General features: G+C 40.7%; 1 protein-coding gene across 2 annotated transcripts in view; it reads right to left on the reverse strand.

The window, feature by feature from the left end:
* Nucleotides 1-17,430, reverse strand: part of NUP93 (nucleoporin 93) — a 97,044-nt gene that overhangs the window by 45,055 nt on the left and 34,559 nt on the right. For both annotated transcript variants that reach the window (XM_060254531.1, XM_060254533.1), the window contains one exon: nt 310-372. In XM_060254531.1, the coding sequence (XP_060110514.1) occupies nt 310-372 (63 nt within the window). The remainder of the gene's footprint in view (nt 1-309; nt 373-17,430) is intronic.

A 17,430-nucleotide genomic window follows, 5' to 3' on the forward strand; every position in this document is an offset into this window, starting at 1 on the left:
TACTGGAGAAAAGGCAGCATAGTATAGCCTGATCTTGTCACATCCTACCAAATATATTGGAGAAAAGGTATCATGGTATATAGCCTGATCTTGTCACATCTTGAAAGCTAAGCAGAGACCACCCACTTGGGTGGGAGACCACCAGGGAAGGCTCTGTGGAAGAACATCATGGCACGCCACCTCTGCTTCTCACCGAGAAATTCCCTTGCCTGGGGTCGCCATAAGCCAGCTGTGACTTGATGGCACTCACTGCGTATGAAATACATTCACAGGACATCAATTAAGATTTCTTCCACATCCCTGACTTACCCTTTTCCTGGACTCTTCAATGGCAGACAGCAAAGCATTATCTTTTTCATTCTTGAGGAACCCCTAGAGAAAGAAGAACACAGTTGCAGCTGAAAGTTGATTTCACATTTAAAATCCAGGCACACTAGTATCCTACAAGGCTACAAGTACAACCCAACTTGGGTCACCAGTGAAAGGTTGTTTCAATCGAATGCGGGAAAAAGCCCTGAGATGCCCATAAAGTTTCGTATGAAAATGAAATATGTTAATCGCGTTTTTTAAAGTGCATGAACTCTGAGCCGAGTGTCCTGCTTCTGCACTCTCTTATCTCTGGCATGCAGCATTGGCTTATTTTCCCACTCCCTTTGAGCGGAATTGGATGAAAACTTGTCAGATAGATGAGAAGTGATTAAGCGTGCTCGTCTGTCTTTTAAAAACGGAAAGCGATGATTCAGCAAAGGGTGCAGCCAAAGACCCAAATCATGGACAGCCACAGCACTTAAAACATGCAGATGTTCACAAAGGTGCAAGGAGACCGCATAGCTGAAGCATGTGGGAAACAACTGCCGATAGTCCCTTATTCACCCGAAAAGCCTCAATTCCAAAGCTATTTTATTTCTATTTGCTCTGTATTTTTATATATCACATTATTTTTGGAAGGCTTTAATGCAGCCAGAGATGCTAACCAATTGTCTGGGCAAGGCCTAACAACCTCTCATTTATTTTACACAGCCCGCTCTCCCCACTCTATTGATTCACAAAAGATCCTTAACTCAGGGAGGCAGGCAGCCACAAGCCTTGTGGGTGTACAAAAATAAATTCTTTCATTTCCGTTTGCCACGTACCATCATTTTAAAAAAAAAAATCTTTATTTTGGATTGATAACCAGCCCCATTCCTAGAGCAGGAAACAGCCACTCAAAATGAGAGGCGGGGTGAGTCAGCTGCACTGCTGTCTTTAAAAGCAGGAGGGCTCAGGCTCAAACGTCAAGACCACGTTCAAAAACCCCATTCGGGGTTTAGATGCAATCTGGATTCAGAAGGTGAGCACAGCCACAGTCCTAACTTCATAGCAGCCAGGCTTCGTAACAGTCAGACATGTAGTTACAAATATGGGTATGGGGAGGAGGGGAAGAGGCAGTAATTGAAACCCTTGACTCAGTCCCTTGTGGTTTTCATCTGCACTGGGCCCTTCACCTCTCTCAGTCACAACTAACTTTTTAAGGATAGTTCAGAGGACAAAATGATCTCATGCACAATCTCTTTCTGATCCCAGTGAGCGGGGCAAACAGCACAGCAGTACCAGCTTTTTAAAAAGCAAGTAGGAACGTTTGTTATACCAACTACTCTGTTCACTAAGAGCCAGGCAAACAATGTTTTGAAGTACTTCTGGGGGGAAAGAATTCTCAACATGCAAGCTGATTAACCTCTACGGTTTGTCTCATCATTTATTTAAAGAAATTAAATTCTGCTTTTCATGGGCAAAAGACCTTCTTGAAGTGGCTGATTAAAAAAAAGTTAAAATTGCAACAAAATACTAAATTCCACATAAAACTTGATTTTCTCACAGGGAAGAGGCGGATTGGCAAGGGAATGGGAATGAACAGCTGGATCAGCGATGTGGCATATCAACAACATTGGGTTGGGTCCAGGCTAAATTGCCAGTTTCCCCTCCTGCTATAGAACACCCCCCCGCCCCCCCCCCCAAAAAAGTAATTCCTCAGGGCTCCTATCTGCCAGAAGCAGCATTTCACAGAGAGCAATGGGCGGGGGGTGGGGGGGAAGGAAAATTTTCTGCCACTGGAAAATTTAGTCTGGATCTGATTTGGAATCAAAACCAAAGCAGAATTTACAAAGTGTGTAAAAATGTTCCCTCTAAGCTGAGTTAGTGTGAGCCAGCTCACAGGTTTTTTTTAGTCTCCAGCTCATGAATTTCAGTCTTAGCTCAGGACGGATGGCCCCAGAACCATTAAGTATAGCAGCAAACAGGGCTGGAGATGGTCTCTCAAATATGGCTTTGACCTGAACAGCAGAAGTGCAAGGTTGGGGGCACCCACCAGTCTCAACCAGTGGCTTTTTTTGCAGAAAAAGCCCAGCAGGAACTCATTTGCATATTAGGCCATACCGCCTGATGCCAAGCCAGCAAGAACTGCATTCCTGTGCAAAAAAAGCCTTGGTCTCAACTCTTCAGTATGCCTATGAACCTGAACACCACCTTACTAAGTTTGTTGCTCCGATAAGTGGTTGTTTTACCTATTTTATTCCTTTGGTAAGAAACAGAACAGACAATCAAGGGCTCAGAGCTCACAAAAGAAATGATTCAAGGGCCTTTTTATTGAACTCTGAAAAACTATACCTTCATAGTGAAATGGCTCTTCAACTGCAAACAATTTAATGCCTTTTTAAAAAAATTGCAATTCTAATTAGTTAATGTGCGTTAAGTTCAAGCAATATTGGATATGCTATCCCACAACAAGCATGAGAGTAAAAGTGCAGTGATATTAAGAATAGTAATTAATGTCTATATAAAATAATGTTATTCCGGTGGAGGTGGCACTTGTGCTGTCAACCCAAACATACAGTTATGTTACATATGAACACATGAAACTGCCTTATACTGAATCAGACTATTTGTCCATCAAAGTCAGTGCTGTCTACTCAGACTGGCAGCTCTCCAGAGCCTCAGGCAGAGGTCTTTCACATCATCTATGATCTGATTTTTTAAACTGGAAATGCCAGGGATTAAAGCTGGGATCTTCTGCATGCCAAGATGTTCTACCATTGAGTCACAGCCTCTCCCCATATTTGAGAACTGTCTGAAAATCATTCCCTTTTGGGAACAGATCTGGATATTAATTAAAAATATCACAGAGTATGATATGCCATTGGCAGCTGAAATATTACAATTGGGGTTTTGAAAAAAAAATCATATATGGTCCAATTATATAGAATTGAGTATGGCTTTGGTGATGGTGGGTAGAATGAGTTCAGCAGTAGCATGGAAATCAAAGAAAGCACCATCTCTCAAGGATTGGCATACATGGATTTGGAAGATAGTGATGTTAACTGAACTGACTTATTAGAAAAGAGAAGGAAAGGCAAATCGAACATATTTGTGAGAAATGGGATTCTGCTTATTGAACACTAGGAGATGACGTTTCTAGACTCTGTACAATCTTATGTATTATTTTCTTTGCCTAATTAAAAAGAATTACAGAAAAATAATCTATTTAATCATTCAAGATAAGATGGTGGTGATTACACACCCTGAGTTCTGCTTTGGTTTGATTCCAGATACACTCAATAAGACCATACACTGAAGCTATCTGAACAGGAGAGTAAATGTTAGCTTACATAAAGGGTTCAAGCACTGTGCAATTTTGCACAATTCTGGAATTAAAAGATTTGGCCTTCTGATGGCAAGCAGGAATAAAGTGGAGCTTAATGGCAACTTGAGTAGCAAGGGCAAATTTAATGGCAATGGTGAGTAGCTAATTTTCCTTCCACATCCAAACAAAAGCTCATGCCCAGATTCCCAGGTTTAGAAGCAAAAAGCAGGAGGGGAGATACCATAAGGAAATACAGCACCATTAAAGGGAACTGAAGCTGTGTTTCAAAGATTCATTCTAATCCCCAAAAGAGAGTCCATTCAAATGCAGCTCCTAAGATCCAAATCCAGCCACTAGTGTTTTGACTCAAAGTGGAGAAGGGTGGGGGGCCTCCAGGAAAACTGGAAGGAGCCACAGTTCAAAATGCGCCCATACAGCAACTGATGGGGAAATCAATCACTTGAGCTGCGGAAAGCAGAAGCCTGGGGGCAGAGCAAATGCTTCTAAGGAATTGGTGTGAGTTAACAATTGCAATGAGCAGGGTTTTAAGAAAGAGGAGTCTGAGAGTAGACTGCTGGATTATGGATGGTCAAGACTGGAGAAGTTCAGGAGAGAGATGTTCAAAATGAGACAGAGTCAACTGCTATGAAGAGCGTATAAGAAAAAGACTGGGGGTGGGGAATCACAATCTTATTAAAAGTATGTGATCTCCAAAGTAAGTGTGAAGATGGAAACCACAGAACTTATATTTACCTCAAGGTTTCCGATATGTTTCAGATTCAGATTAGAATTTTAAAAAAAATTACATGCAGTACTATTGGACTTAAGATAGCTTCATTGTATAACATTGCTATTAGAAAAATAATGAAGGGACACAATTAACTGCTTTTAAAATGCTTTGCTTTTTCATTTCTATTCATCCTGTGCTGACCAGCCCATGCCCTTTCCATGCCAGATGGTATAGGAATTTTTGTACTGTACAGTATTTGCCTGACTCAAAAAGCTCAGACTTGACTCCGCAAACACAGCTCTCGACTTTCCCCATTCTCTGACCATCCTATCTGAGAATATGATGCTCAGAAAGCTATCATCCCGGCTCTCTCTTTTAAACTGGGGTGAGGGGAAAAACAGAGTGTAGGAAAGATAGTGTGAAAAGAAAGAAAAGGGCAGAGACCTTGAGAAAAAAAGGCAAGTGGAATTCTACAGATATTCCCAGAAAGTAGTACACCTGCCTCCACCTCCCTAAATTCCAACCAAGGATTGCAAAAGCATTCATGATTGGCACACATTTAAAATACTATTGTATCAGAACTGCTTAATACATCAAATAATGACATTAAACTGCCAGTGTTTCAGTTTTGCTATTTTGCAATGGTTTGTCATGGGATGACCTTATGGGTTGGATACTGGCAAGGATTCCAGCCAATGGAAGGGAGGAGCAATTTTGTCTCCCACTGTATTTCTCCAACTGTATGTCTCCCACTGTAGACCTCCAAGTCTTCGGTCTTTGGGTCCTGTGATCTCCAGAAGCAAAGTATTCCAAAGAAATCAGTGGGCCACAGCTGGAGGGGGGACCCAACCCCCATGCTCCAAGGGCTACACACAACAAGTGCCTGAAGTACCCTGAACATAGATATAACTGGGAATCAAAATTCATATTCTATGGCTTCCACAGTTTGCACTGAAGGAAGAACACAATGCAGACTATTAAGAAAGCTGTTGAGTCCTCTCTGTGTGGTCTGTTCCAAGTATTTTATCACACTCTAGTATATGGGTGGCCAAACTTGTTTAATGTAAGAGCCACATAAAATAAACATCAGATGTTTGAGAGCCTAAAGACATGAACATCGTATGTTTGAGAGCCACAAGTCAAGGAAGGAAGGAAAATAGATCAGGGGAGGGAGGAGAGCGGGAAAGAAAGCAACTTTAACTTTAAATACCTTCTCCAAGCTGCTGGCTTGCTTGGCTTGAAGAAGTGATTTAAAGAGAGAAATGCCTTCTCCAATTTGGCCAATGGGGTAGGGGTGGAGGCTTCAAGAGCCACACAATATGTGCGTAAGAGCTACATGTGGCTCCCAAGCCACAGTTTGGCCACATACTAGTCTAGTATGACCAGAAGACGGAGCTCATATGGGGCTGTGCAGCCAGAAGCCTTGATTCTCTATGGTCAGGATGTAGATTTAGCCTGGACCCCAATGGTGGCCCTTAATCACTCCATCACTTTTTCTTTTGTGAGTGAATGTTATAGGTTAAAAAACAGTATGTTACTCTTAGGGATACTGTTGTCCTCCAATCTTGATGGTAAGTGGCTTGGCCCTACCCAGCAGGGACTGCAGAAAAGCACAATGAATCTCTATGAGTGGGAGCATTCAGATATTCACCGCACTCCTTCAAATCCTTGCCATACACAAGCCCTCCCATCATATACAATTTCCTGATAACAGCCTTTTTGCTAGGTTTCAACAGCTCTCCCTGTATTTGGTAAATGGTTTTCCAATTCCTGACTGCTCATGCTTGCTTTTTCAAAGTCTACACTAGTGGAATTCTGTACCAACGGCTTACCTCTCATGCACAGTACAGCATCTAGCTCAGATTTTCAAGGTTTTTAACATTTTAAGGCAAGTTCCTAGACTCAGTGGCTATACACCTATGTTGGAAGATATTGAAGTAATGCATGTAATAGCTTGCTTGTTCAAGGGCAACTATCTTGGCAATTTCCACAGGGGCTATCTCCCCCTGATTCAATACTTTCGGGAATCAGTTTTTTCTCCTGCTTCCCCACAGCATTGTGGTACATTCGTGCACCTCCTGGGGTTCCCCTAGCTTTTCACCAATCTTTCTCAAACGTGCTTTCCTGCCCAAATGGCGGCCATTTCCTCAATCTTTTCCTGCAGCAGCCATTTCCTCCCCTACCAGGTGGAGGGGGGGATTTTAATTCCCTCCTCCAGAAACAAGCACTAGAATATCATCACATCAATATAATATCCTACCAATATGTGTACCAGATTTCTCTGAATTCCTTTGATTTTATTAAAAAAATAAATGCCTACCTCCCTCCATTGTAAAAATGTAAGGGGGAAGGCACAGCTCTGCAACAGAAGGTCCTAGAGATGTACTTTTTAAAAAAGGTGATAATTCAAGCACCTCAGTATGACATTTTTAAAAATTACAAAAACCCTGGTAGGCCAGGATGTGAGCAGCCACTGGGGCAAAGAAATTGCAGGAATACCTGCCACGTGGAAGTGCCATTGCTGCTGCACTTCATCAACAAGCACATCAGCAATGGAAAAATGCAATCCCATCCTCAAAACCACCTTCATGGGCAGATCCCCCCCCCCCCCCGCAAGTGCCTAGAAGCATGTTTTCTCTTCCATTCACCCATCCTTTGCTGGCACTTGTTCCCACTCTATTTATTTATTTATTTATTACGTTAAGCTTATATCCCGCCCTCTCCGCAAGCGGACTCAGGGCGGCTCACAACATCACATTAATTCCATTAAAAACCAATAAAACATATAAAACATAAAACATTTTACTCTAAGAGTAAAATAAATATTTATACAACAGTCTTGGATACTGGGTTCAGACAAAAGTAACAAAAGAAAGCTATCGTTTATTTTTAGAACAGAATTAGGATTTCCTTGGCACACAGAAGGCAGTTCCCGCTTATGGATCCATCCTGTTCATAACCCTTAAAAGCATCTGAGGAGCTGCCTTGAACAAAGGTAAGAAGGGAAAGAGGTGCACATTTCGAAAGGCATGTAAAGGGGATATGCTAGGAAGACATGATTCTGCTTGCTGTGATCATATCTTCACAAATCACACAGGCTGTGCAGTTCATATAAAACTGTTTTAAACTCCACTAGGGCACACAAGTCTAAAAACACATGCTGCAGTGCATTGTAAGAAGTTAAGTATATTATCTTTTTGCTGCTCATCATGTAAACATCAGGAAGAGAACTGGGGACGTGGTTGTTCACACTTGAAAAGAGGAGAAGCAGCAAAAAAAGGACAATCACATCCAATGTTATTCTACAACACTATCTCTTATTTACCGTAATTCATTACTGCCCACCAATTACACTTCTACTCCTACTCATCTGCCTTCCAAGCAGAAACATTAGGACATAAAAACAGTACCTGACCTGGATGGCCCAAGCTAGCCTGATATCATTAGACCTCAAAAACTAAGCAGAGTCAGTCCTGGTTAGGACTTGGATGGCAGACCACCAAGGAAGTCCAGGGTTGTAACACAAAGGCAGGCAATGGCAAACTAATGGCAAAACATCTCCTGCCTTGAAAACCCTATGGGTTGCCATGAGTCAGCTGCAACTGGATGGGAAAAAAAACTCATTCAATGAGATGCCTGATGAGCATCAGCCAACTCCTTAACATTAGTCTCTTGAGCCAGTTTGGTGCAGTGGTTAAGTGTGTGGACTCTAATCTGGGAGAACAGGATTTGATTCCCTACTCTTCCACATGCAGCTCCTGGTGACCTTGGGTCAGCCATAACTCTCTCAGAGTTGGTCCTCTCAAGAGTGGTTCTGGGAGAGCTCTCTCTGCCCCACCTATCTTACAGGGTGTCTGTTGTGGGAAGAGGAAGGGAAGGAGTTTGTAAGCCACTCTGAGTGAAGGATGGGGTATAAATCCAATCTCCTCCTCCTCCTCTTCTTCTTCTTGATTCCTTTTTACTGGATGCCACTTTTTGAAGGGCCCAGGAAGGTCGAGCAGAATAAAGCAAATCTGTTCTGCTGGTTGGTAAAGAAGCTGGGGAAAAGAAGCTGTCTATAATTCCAAAAGCCCCCGAGATTTGTATACCATAAGGGGAGGGAGTGTACCTGGCCCCTATTAAGAACACTACGATATGGGGCCATGGAAATGATCTGGAGATAAAGCATCAAGAAAAAAAGTTGAGACAATAAATGGAAAATGGGTCTGATTACTAAATGGCTGTATACAGAAGAGGTATGAGAATATTAGGAAGAAAATAAGGGTTAAGAATGAATAAATCTCAAGTGAAGTTCATTCCTTTGCGGAATTTACATCAAATATCTTACCACTGTTCACAAAACAAACAAGCAGGATGACCATATGCCAAGGCTGGGATGAAGGTTAAAGACTTTTGGGAATGACATAAACAGTCCAAGACTACCTGGCTGCAGTTTTAACCACACCTGTCCAGAGTCTTGAGATTTAATACTTTCCTTCCAGTAGGCCACAGTTCTCTATCTCTGAATATTCAAACACCAGCCCTTTGTATAATTATATTTGTGCCATTCTATATCATGGTAGAATACCTTAACACAAAATTTGCCGCATAGAGACTGCAAATAGAATAAGGGTTGCTTCTAACACCCTTTTTTTTTAAAAAAAATACCTTGTTATATTTGTTCCTTATAAGATGCAAGCAAATATTATGGGCAACATAACTCATTATGTGGATTAAAAGACATCATTTGTTACAAAGGCTCAGTGTTTAGAAACACAAATAACCAGGTCCGTCAACCAACAAAAGAATTTCAATTGATGAGCTGGTAAAAGGGCAGATGATTAATCAATTAAATTTTAATAAATGTGCTCATTAGCAGATTACTGTAGGTGCTCTTCTTCTCCAGGTTCGGAAGGAAGTGTAAGATAATTTAATAAAAAGGAGGTATTATTCAGAAGGAAATGGAAAACAGCTTAATGGAAAACTGGTTTGCTTCTAAACAAATGAACCTGAAAAACACTGGCACACACACAGGTGTGAAAATATAGATACCTACACACTACCTTCCACTGCATATTTAATGTTTACTACATTTTTATCATGCCCTTACTCCAAGGATCCTTACCCTCCTCCTTCCTATTTTGTCTATATGTTTATGTTCTGTCAAATCATTTACACACGCACACACAGTTGGTTTTTATACCCCACTTTTCTTTACTCTAAGGCACTTAGAGCAGCTTACAATCGTCTTCCCTTTCTCTCCCTACAACAAGCATCTTGTGAGGTAGCTGGGACTAAGAGAGAGAGAAAAGTGACTGAACTAAGGTCACCCAGCAGGCTTCCTGTGGAGGAGGCGTGGTATCAACCCCGGTTCTCCAGATTAGAGTCTGCCGCCCATAACCACCACATCATGCTGGCTGTACAAAGAGACCTTTGTAATTAACATAACAACTGGCCAATCACTGCTGTGCATTTTTGGCATCTCTGGTTACTTTTGAGTCAACGGTGAGTAAAAACCAAATCTGTATCACAAGTGCTGTGAGTGCATTTCCACAGTGGGTTTGTCACCGAAATTACATATGTCTAGACATCTCTGATTACGCTCTTTCTGACTGTCCCCCTTCCAGAAAACTGCATGAAAACCATGTTTTACATCTTTTCTGGAAGACACTACCACTTCTGACCAATCTTGGCTTGGCTCTGGACATCCTTTTATTCAGGATGCCTCTCTAAGGTGGCTTGACATCCATACTTGCCATATGAAAAGTACCCATAGTAGAGGTTTTTGTTGTTTTTGTTTTCCCCCAAAGGGTTGCATGTTGTAACTCTTTCCTAGTATTTCAGCACAGGCTTGAAGGAACAAATCTATCTCACATAGAAGTATAAAAAATTAATGTTCATGGGATGAGAATCTGGAAAAGGATGCATGTTTGACCCTCCAAAGTTACATCCACATACTTACTGAGAACAAACGCATTTTCAAAAAAGTGGCTCTTAGAAATATCACAATGCAAGCCATATTGTGGCATTATCCCACCAGAATCAAAGGAAGTACACGTAGTATCTTTCCCTAGGATATGCTTGTAGCATGTATCAGCTTCTGATATGCCACAGTTGAATACTTGAGGCTTTGGTCCCTGGTGAGGAAAGGCAGGATTTAAGATGTTTAAATAAGTAGGCCAGCCTCAGAAAATATCTACCCTAAATGGGACTGCTTCTGCCCAACAGCGTACGAGTCAAAAGTCTGTTCGCATAAAGAAGTGAGCCATAAATCAAGTTGGGCTCTGTTTTGCTTTGCTTGCCTTCCTTTCTAGCTCCCTTAGAACTACACATTATTTAAAATATTGTCATCTCGCTTCATCTTCTGTAGGGCATGGAGCTGGCTAAAAGATGTCAAGGGATTCTTAGCCACCGACAGCAGCTGAAATGCAAACAATATACAGAAGATAAACCATATCCCAATTTACACATTACAGCTATTACATACATGCATTCATGACCAGGCACTTGGTTGGGGGGACTCAAACATGATTTAGGGATAATTGTCTTAGGTGGTGTTACACAGGCACTGCTGCATTCGGATTACAGCTTGTACTACTACAATGTTCAGGTTCTTGCAGGACTCTGAACAGTTTGGCAACTGAGAAGTCATGTATAATGATGATTCTGTACAGGAAGGACGAAGGAGCGCATGAACTAATGACAGGGTAGCTGGGAGTAAAGTGGAATCACAAGGCAGGTGGAATGAGCAAAAGACCTGACCCCAACCCCCCCCCCCCCCCCCGCCCCCCAAACCCAACTGCTCAAGCAACAGAAGCAGACACCTGGCACTACAAATAAACTAAGAAGTGGACCTCACAATTTCCTGAACATTGCAAAGGATTCTGGGATGCATCTAGTGAATTATGGAGACACAGCTGGCTGGGATGGCAAGTTGGCAACATGTCTAGGACCAGTCCTGTTCCCAGGGCTCCCCTGAGTTAGTCCTTAACAAAACTGTGGAACGTTAAACACATGGTTCCAACATAATGGTGTGCTTGTAAGCCTGCAGAAGATACAAACGGTAAGTACAATTTTGTGTATAATATAATTAATACACATAAGACAGCAATGCTCCTTGCTTGATGAAGCCTACCTTCACAGTCGTTAGCCAGTTACATCAATAAATGTGGTAGCTTCTTTTGTTTAAAAAAAGGTGTACCAAGTAGGGAACGGAGGGGATTTAAAATCAACAATTCAAAACAAAGCTAAAAGGCAAAAATGCTTCAGGATTTAATGTAGCCTGAGCTTGTCAAAATTCAGAAATTAAGCAGAGTCAGTCATGGTTATTGCGTGGATGAGAAACCACCAAGAAAGACCTAGGTTGCTATGCAGAGAAAGGCAATGGTAATGGCAAGCTGCCTCTGCTCATCTTTTGTCTTGAAAACCCCATGGCTTCAAAATGGGTTGGTTGCAGTCTAATGGATTTAATAATGATTAATAAAACTAAAAGCCAGAATGCATAGGCAGAAAGGAAAGACTCGCACTCTGTGCATGAAATGCTTCAAACAGCTTCCTTCTTGTAGGCAACTGGGTGCAACCCACCAAGCATTATTGCTGTGTTGCCTCCATTTGTTCCATCAGGGTTTCTCACGAGATCTATTCAAGCCCCGCACTGAAATGAACGGAAGCTACGTGGTGAGAGTGCTTGAAGATCACACCCAAAATGTGGTGTGCTGCAACAGCTTTTGCCACTAATGGAAACATAATACGGGCTCTCTATTTAGCACTGGAAAGGGCTTAAATGTCCTGCCGCAGACAAAGAATTTGGGTTGTCCAAAGCATGTGGAACATGCATTTAAAAATGTCATTTGCACCAGGAAGGAGCAAACACGGCGGAAAACATGAATTGGAAAAGACAGGCAGGACTGATATCACAGTCATTGTTTTCCATGTTTATAAGGAAAGAAGCAGAAATGGTCGTGGGCAACCATTTTACTTTTCCTTGACAAAACAAGCTCACCGATTTATTTATTTATTTTTATCTATTCAATAGTATTTCTGAACTCACTCACTCCAAGAGGTTGGCATAGGTAACAATATGAAGGCAATCCTACTTCCAGGTTAGTTCTATGAAATGGATAGAAGTGGGTCCTTGCAGTGATATCTTTGGGCTATTTTTTTTAAAATGGGAAAATTAATGGGGTGCATGAGAACACGATGGGATCCCATTTAGAAGCATAAGCAACGGCCTTCTCTTCCCCCCACCCCCATTCAATAAACATACTTCCACTTAACGTAGCTTAAACATAAAATTAAAAATACGATTATTTCAAGGACTGAGCTACATAAATATGCAGAAAACTCAGGAAATACAACTGAGGGGGGAAATAAAGTTAGTCCCCTTGAGTCTTGGGAGATAAGATGGGACAGAAATGTTTTAAATTAATTTTTCTCTTTAATCCCAACTTACATTAATATTATTTTTTGGAAGGACCTTCACTCATTGTAGGTTCCAATCAATATTGCAGTTCATGACAGTTACTGCACTGATAATTTTACAAACTGCACAAGTTGAGGCTTTGAATTCCCATAAGGGTGATGAGAAAACTCCCCGGCTAACCTGCTAGAAGTCCATTATTGTGCAGACAACAGGTCTTAACATTTTTGTCTTGTTTCGTGGGCTCAAGTTAAAACTTTTCATCAATTCAACAGGACCCTGAATATTTCATACTATCCAAAGAGAAATGATGTTACCCGAAACCTGGACTGCTTGCAGACACTGATGTCAAGATGTACCAGAAGTTTCAGGACAGTAATGGAACCATTCTTTATGGCGCTAATCCTTGCTGCAGTGTTTTGCTCAGAAACTGTTGTACCAAATGACTTGGAGGAGGAGGAAGGGGGAAAAAAATCAAACACTACATTTCCAGAATAATAATTTACAGATTAAAGAGAATATTTGGCTCTCACTCTTCCTCTGGGGCTCAGGGGTACCACCATCAGTCAATATTCATCACAAAATTTGTGGTCTACACTGAGACAAATACATAACAAAGCCATATATCCATGATTTACTTCACTTATACCCCACCTTTCTCTCCAAGGAGGACCCAAAGCAGTTTATAACATTCTCTTCTCCTCTCAACAAGATTAGGCTGAAAGTGTGTGACTAGCCCATGGCCACCCAGCAAGCTTCCATGGCAGAGGGGGGATTCAAATCTGGGTCTCCCAGATATTAGTCTGACATTCTGACCAATATACCACACACTGGCTCCCTCTAATTGGGCACGTGGTTCTGTAATGTCACATTCTAAGTGCAGACAGAATAAAAACCTAGTGAAATACTTCAATTGTGGCAAGTATCTCAAGGACTAGCACAACATTACCCTATCAGTTCAATACACAATATGAAATATGGGAGCACAAATGAGCCCCTCATGAGATCCCCCTCCCTTTAGATTTCTTCTCCTTTCTAAAATTAACTAGTAGGAGACACAGCCAAGTTTCTTGAGTCCTAAGCTCTGAGGCTTGAAAGGAAAGCTACATGCCATCAGAGGCCAATGGGAATAAAGTAATTTTAATGAGAACATGTTCTCAGAATTAGGAAATGCAATCATAAAGCAGAAAGAACAGATTATACTCCTGGTGCTCCTGGATCCTCTTCTCCAAATCGAAGACATAGATTTTTTGTTGTTGTTGGGGGGAGAAGAATTAGGATTGACATTATATCGACAGTCATAACTAGTAATACCCATGGCTGAAGAGAAGCATCTTCCTCAGAATGAGCAGGAGGGAACGCCCTAAACCAGGCTATTTAACTAATTTCCCCTCATGACGCCATTTTATTGCTTCTTCTGCCATTTTAGTACTGTAGTTACACAAATGCATTTGCTCCCCTCAACAGAACAGCAATAAATGCTCTCCTCTTCCAGTATCATACAAATAATCTAGATTAAAACTGTTATGGGCATTTGGTCGTCTTTTGTTGCTGCCCATGCTGTACTTTGGGGAAAGAAAGAAAGAAAGAAAGAAAGAAAGAAAGAAAGAAAGAAAGAAAGAAAGAAAGAAAGAAAGAAAGAAAGAAAGAAAGAAAGAAAGAAAGAAAGAAAGAAAGAAAGAAAGAGGGCACAACTCTGTTACCCGGAGGACCCCACCTTAATTCTCTGCACCCAAATGTGGGTTAGGAATTTTTGCAAAATTGCTGGAAATGCATCAATGTCACAGGAATACAAGATGGCAAAGAGTTCAGCTTTTCCAACAAGTAAAGGATTCATTACTGAATGCGTTTTAAAAAGCTTAGCAGAAATGCATCTGTTAAAAATTTTTACGACATACACACAAATAGTTTAGCATATTGATATTTTACAATACCTGTTCTCTATTGACCAGGCTGGAGCCAACCCTGCTCTTTTACTACTGCAGAAAAACCTAATTCTACAGTCATCATATTGTAAATGCTAACTAGCCTCAGAAATTAACTGATAAAAACCTTAAGCATGATTGATCCCATCATTGGTATAGGTAGATCCATTAGCTTCAATGAAACTATATCAATGAATTGCCCCTCCTCCATTAATTATTACACAAATCTCTTGGAATACTGTCAACCCCCCCCCCACCCCCAATATTACTTACAGAGGAAACGAAGCAGCAATTAATACCATGGCAGATCCTCTATCCGCCTACTCAATTTCTTACACTGGAAACGCCATGCCTCTCAACAATTTTCACTCCCATTCATATATCTCCCTCTCAACATCTGGATCCTCTGTCTCCCAATAAGAACAGCTTATTTGCCGTTTTTCAGAAGCATTTTTCATAGCTTGGATTTTACCAACATACAGTCTTGTACTATTTTATGTTATTACACCATTTTCCCACATCCTGTAGATTTAAAACATGCTGCGTGCACCTGAAAATGGATGAAAAATTTAAGAGGACCCACATTTCCCACCCTTTGATTCAGAACAGCTTCGTTTCTTGATGCCTCCCCAGAGCTAAAACAGAACTAAATGGTTCTTAAATGTTGTTTCTCTGGCCCCGAGACAATTCCATGTACCTGCTTGTGGTTCCCTTCTTGGACACCCTAAAGATCCTGCAGTTTCTGTGGAAAGGGAAGAGTTGTAATCCTCCCCCCACCCTCAGTCCACATTTCAAGTACTCTGCATCTGCACACACCAACGCCCACTGACCGGGCAACGCCTGGTTCCAAGAATCCTCCTCGATGTATTGCTAGCATTGGAATATGATAACCAAGTTAAATGAAGATGCAAAATGCAGAAACCAAGACACGGATGGGCTCACTCACTGCGGCACTTTGGACAACATCATTTACTGTACTGTTCTTTATGACTATTTGAAGGGTTGCAGGGAATTTTGCTGTTGCTACAGTAAAACTTCCAAAGCTAAAGATCCATTTCATTAGGCTAGTACAAGCAATGCATGCTGGAGTGTAACAAAGGGAAAAAGCAGGGATAGAAAATGCTGCACTTATGCAGACACTAGGGGTGGGGGGAGGTCTTTTGAAAGAATCAACAGATACAGAACTCCAAGAACCTATTATATCGCAATGTCATCCTTTGCATTAACAAAATAATCCACAAAAACTAAAACTGAACAATGCAGTTCATTAGAGAAGCAAGTGTTGGGAATGAAATGTTACTTTTGTTAACAGACCATTCATTAAAGCAAATACAATTTCAAAACCCACTTTTAACCCAAAAAAAAAGTAAATAAAGAAGTCATAGAGATGTGGACATTTATTTTTAATTACCCGGCTTTATAAAAAAAGTATACTTTATACTGATGTTTCCTTAAAAAAAGACTTAATTTAAAAATACAAATTATCCATCTGTTAAATTAATACATAAATTTAACACATTACTGCAGAACTTTATAAACTGTTCAACATAATTGTTTAGTGATAAATGTATATTTTATTAATTCCAGCTATAACAGGAAAAATGTCTATCATTATCAAAAATGAATGAAGACATAAGTACTACAGTGAAATCCCTGGTTTAAACTTTTTACACTTCAACCACAAGAATTATATGATAGACACACTGAAGACAAAAGGTTTCCATTTTTCCCTTTCAACAGTCTGCATCTCCACACCCTTCTTTTTTAAAAAAGCCTTTCCCATACTATGTACATGATAACAGTAAAAAAAAGAAGAAATATTAACCTAAACAATTTACACACACACGCACACATCAAATCTGTAGCTCAGAGATAACCAGGATTTGGTTTTATATGGGCCAGAACTGCTGGTTAGAAAGAGAGATTTAACCAGTTTCCTATACATGCATTTTCAGAGCTCAGTTTGAACTCTGGCTTCCATCCTCCAGACAAAGGAAAATAATTTGCAATACTACTGTGCCAAACTGAAAGAATAATTTAAGCATCTCCTAAATGGAGTCAGTGGCAGTGAATCCCTCCATCTTTACACATACATTTCATTGTCTGTTATCTTCAGGAATTCAAAGGTTCCTTTCCATGCTGTCTCTGTGGCGATGGTTCTCTCTCTAGCAATGTCCCCATTCAACAGCACTTCTCTGCTAAACTAAGTTCATGAATTTCCCTTGAAACAAGGGATAGAGCTAGAGAGGATGTTCAAGCATGCACTTTAACACTTCTGGAGTAGAATCTCCAAACTGGACTAACACTTATCAGCTACCCTTTGTCACATAAGAGATCTAAATACTTTATTAACCCTGTTTCCCCAGCTGGAATGCTGTATTACAGAGAAAACAAAATTAAAGATGTGCAGAGAATCCAAAAGCAACTGAAAGGGTGATACACACATACACCCCTACCAGCCCACAGCATTTACAATATATCCCCCCCCCTTACAGCAGCTAATGACTTGAATCCAGTACAACAGAAAAGTGATCGAGTGACTTATTGCAATGCAACAAATTTTACATATGAAAGACAACAAATTTTACATATGAAAAAAGATTTCAGAAAATGGCATGGACTCTCTTACTAGTCTAAACTTAAACCTTCTCCCATCACAATTCATACGTGTGTTTCTGAAAGTATAACACTAGCTTCTTTAAGATAGTCATATGCAGACATACCCATTACTGGCACAATGGCAGCCCCAAATTCATTTTAT

This window comes from Heteronotia binoei, chromosome 14, assembly GCF_032191835.1.
Source record: "Heteronotia binoei isolate CCM8104 ecotype False Entrance Well chromosome 14, APGP_CSIRO_Hbin_v1, whole genome shotgun sequence".
Taxonomy (NCBI): domain Eukaryota; kingdom Metazoa; phylum Chordata; class Lepidosauria; order Squamata; family Gekkonidae; genus Heteronotia; species Heteronotia binoei.